Source organism: Nanorana parkeri, unplaced genomic scaffold, assembly GCF_000935625.1.
Source record: "Nanorana parkeri isolate BGI_ZX_2015 unplaced genomic scaffold, ASM93562v1 scaffold726, whole genome shotgun sequence".
Lineage (NCBI taxonomy): Eukaryota > Metazoa > Chordata > Amphibia > Anura > Dicroglossidae > Nanorana > Nanorana parkeri.
Window position 1 is genome coordinate 715,794 of NW_017306994.1, and position 2,289 is coordinate 718,082.

The 2,289-nt window shown below is 52.2% G+C and overlaps 1 protein-coding gene across 1 annotated transcript in view; it reads right to left on the minus strand.

Annotated features, from left to right (window-relative positions):
- LOC108793167 (multidrug and toxin extrusion protein 2-like) overlaps positions 1-1,688 on the minus strand; it is a 69,457-nt gene extending 67,769 nt beyond the window's left edge. Inside the window, exon 1 of the mRNA XM_018564109.1 lies at positions 1,629-1,688. Coding sequence (XP_018419611.1) covers positions 1,629-1,688 — 60 coding nt within the window. The remainder of the gene's footprint in view (positions 1-1,628) is intronic.
- Positions 1,689-2,289: the final 601 nt, after the last annotated feature.

Below are 2,289 nucleotides of genomic sequence, written 5' to 3' on the forward strand. Positions count from 1 at the left end.
CCACCAGCAGGGTAACTACCGCACGAGCATGGGGGAGAGGGGCTGGGACCGGATCGAACTGCCACCCACCCCAGCCAACTTTATTTTTTTGTGGTTGCTTCAGGGGGTGTGGATTGGTGGGGTTTGTGTTGGTGCGGGGGGCAAAAAAAACTTGCAACAGGGCCCTTTGCACACTAGCAAAATACTGAGACATTACGGTAGAACTAGGCTATTGCAAATTGAAATAGCCAATAATAATGTCCCAATGTGTCAGAATAAAGAAAAAAAAGACACGGCATTGTTTCTCTCCTTGGCGACTGGGAGCTCCCAGAGCGCCCGGGAGATTTTTTTCTTTTTTTTTTTTACAGCAGCAGAGCCGCCGGACAATAGGAAACTATTGCCCTCGGCAGCATAGTGAATAGACCCCTCTATATATCGCTGGTGCTTTGTATATTGTGGATATGTCACGGAAAGCTCTTCTCCTGAGAAGTTCAGTGATATTGACTTATAAGAGGCATTATGATTCTTACATTACATCAGACCAGCCGTTCTCAGCTAGGTTTCCTCCAGACTACGCCGTCAGAATAAAAAATAAAAAAAACACCATAGGAATGCATAGCTAGATTCCTATTGGCTAATTGTACGATCGCGGGATTTCCCACGATTATCACAAGGTGTGTGGGCACCTTAAGCCTTTTCATTTAAGTTATTTACTGGATAACCCAACCAGCAAGCTTTAAAACACACAAGGTTTCCTTTTTCAGGCACGATCTGAGAATCACATACACAAAACTATAAAGAGGTATGAATGTTAAAGTCCTGACATGTGAGAGCTGATAAAAGTAAAATCCTTTAGATATCTGTGTAACTTTGATCATACCAGGAGACAGACTATTATATAAAGCTGTTTTTAGTTTACTGAGTTACTTTAACTCCAAACTTTCCGCTTTTATTAATGGCTCAAACCAGGGGCGGAGTGACAATATGGGCAGTCGGGCACTGCCCGATGGCCTGTGGCCATAATGGGGCCCGTCGCCGAACCCCCCTGCCCTTTTCAGCCGCATAAATGGAGACGTGGCTGTGTTAAAGCATCGACGGCAGTGTCGCCCGCCTCCCGGGCCCTCCAGGTACTGCCGTGGCCGCTTTTACTGTCAGCGGCGCGGCAGAGAAGAGCCCAGGGCTAGGGGGCGTGTCATCCCGGGGAAGGGATGTCTCGTCAGAGGGCGGACTCGGTCCTAACACCAGTGTGGCTGCAGGAGGGCCTGAAGCTAGGGGGGCTCTACCGAGATCCTAGCCCGGGCCCCCCACTGGAGGAATAGTGCCCTCATCTGACCCTGGTGAGACCTGCACCTGTGACCCTGGTGAGACCCGCACATGTGACCCTGGTGAGACCTGCACCTGTGACCCTGGTGAGACCCGCACCTGTGACCCTGGTGAGACCTGCACCTGTGACACTGGTGAGACCCGCACCTGTGACCCTGGTGGGACCTGCACCTGTGCTGTGACCCTGGTGTGACCAGCACCTGTGACCCTGGTGAGACCCGCACCTGTGACCCTGGTGAGACCTGCGCCTGATGCTGCTGAGACCCCCGCACCTGACACTGCTGAGCCCCCCAACCTGTCGCTGCTGACCCCCCACCGCATCTGACCGCGGTGAGACCATCCGCACGTGAGACCTCCACATCTGCTCCTGCTGAGACTCTCCGCATGCTGCACCCACTGGCTGAACCTACTGAGGGTGAGCAGTAGGGCTGCAAAAACGAATCGACTAAGTCAATTATAATTGATGATGGAAAACGTTGTCTCTTCCCCGCCTCACTCAGCTTTCAGACCCGCTCAGGTATATGGGCGGAAACGCAAGGGGAAGGGGGCCCCATAATCTTCTACTCCCCGAGGGCCCATGTGTTGTCAGTCCGCCCCTGGCTCAAACAATACAACACCCTGCTGCTTCAGTCATATTAAAAGAAAACCTTTCATGAGGCTGGCATTCCTGGCCTTTCTTTCTGAAAATACCAGTTGCCTTAATGTGAAGCAGACCATTTTGGTTCAGTATTCTGAGTCACTGAGGCCAAGCCACGGGGCGGCAGGGAGTAGAGGGGCAGCAGGGGTGTGGAATTCGTATCTCCCGACGCCCAGGACATGAAGTTCTGGGAGCTGGGCGGGTAGTTGTTTTCTACATTTAGCCCTGCTTTGGGCACGCAGGTCTGAATGTACAGCAGGGAAGCTGCTTGTTCGTTTACAAGTGATCTCGGCGATCTGATGTAGCCGAGATCACTTGTATACAGCCTGCAAGTCCGTCCTACCCTGCGG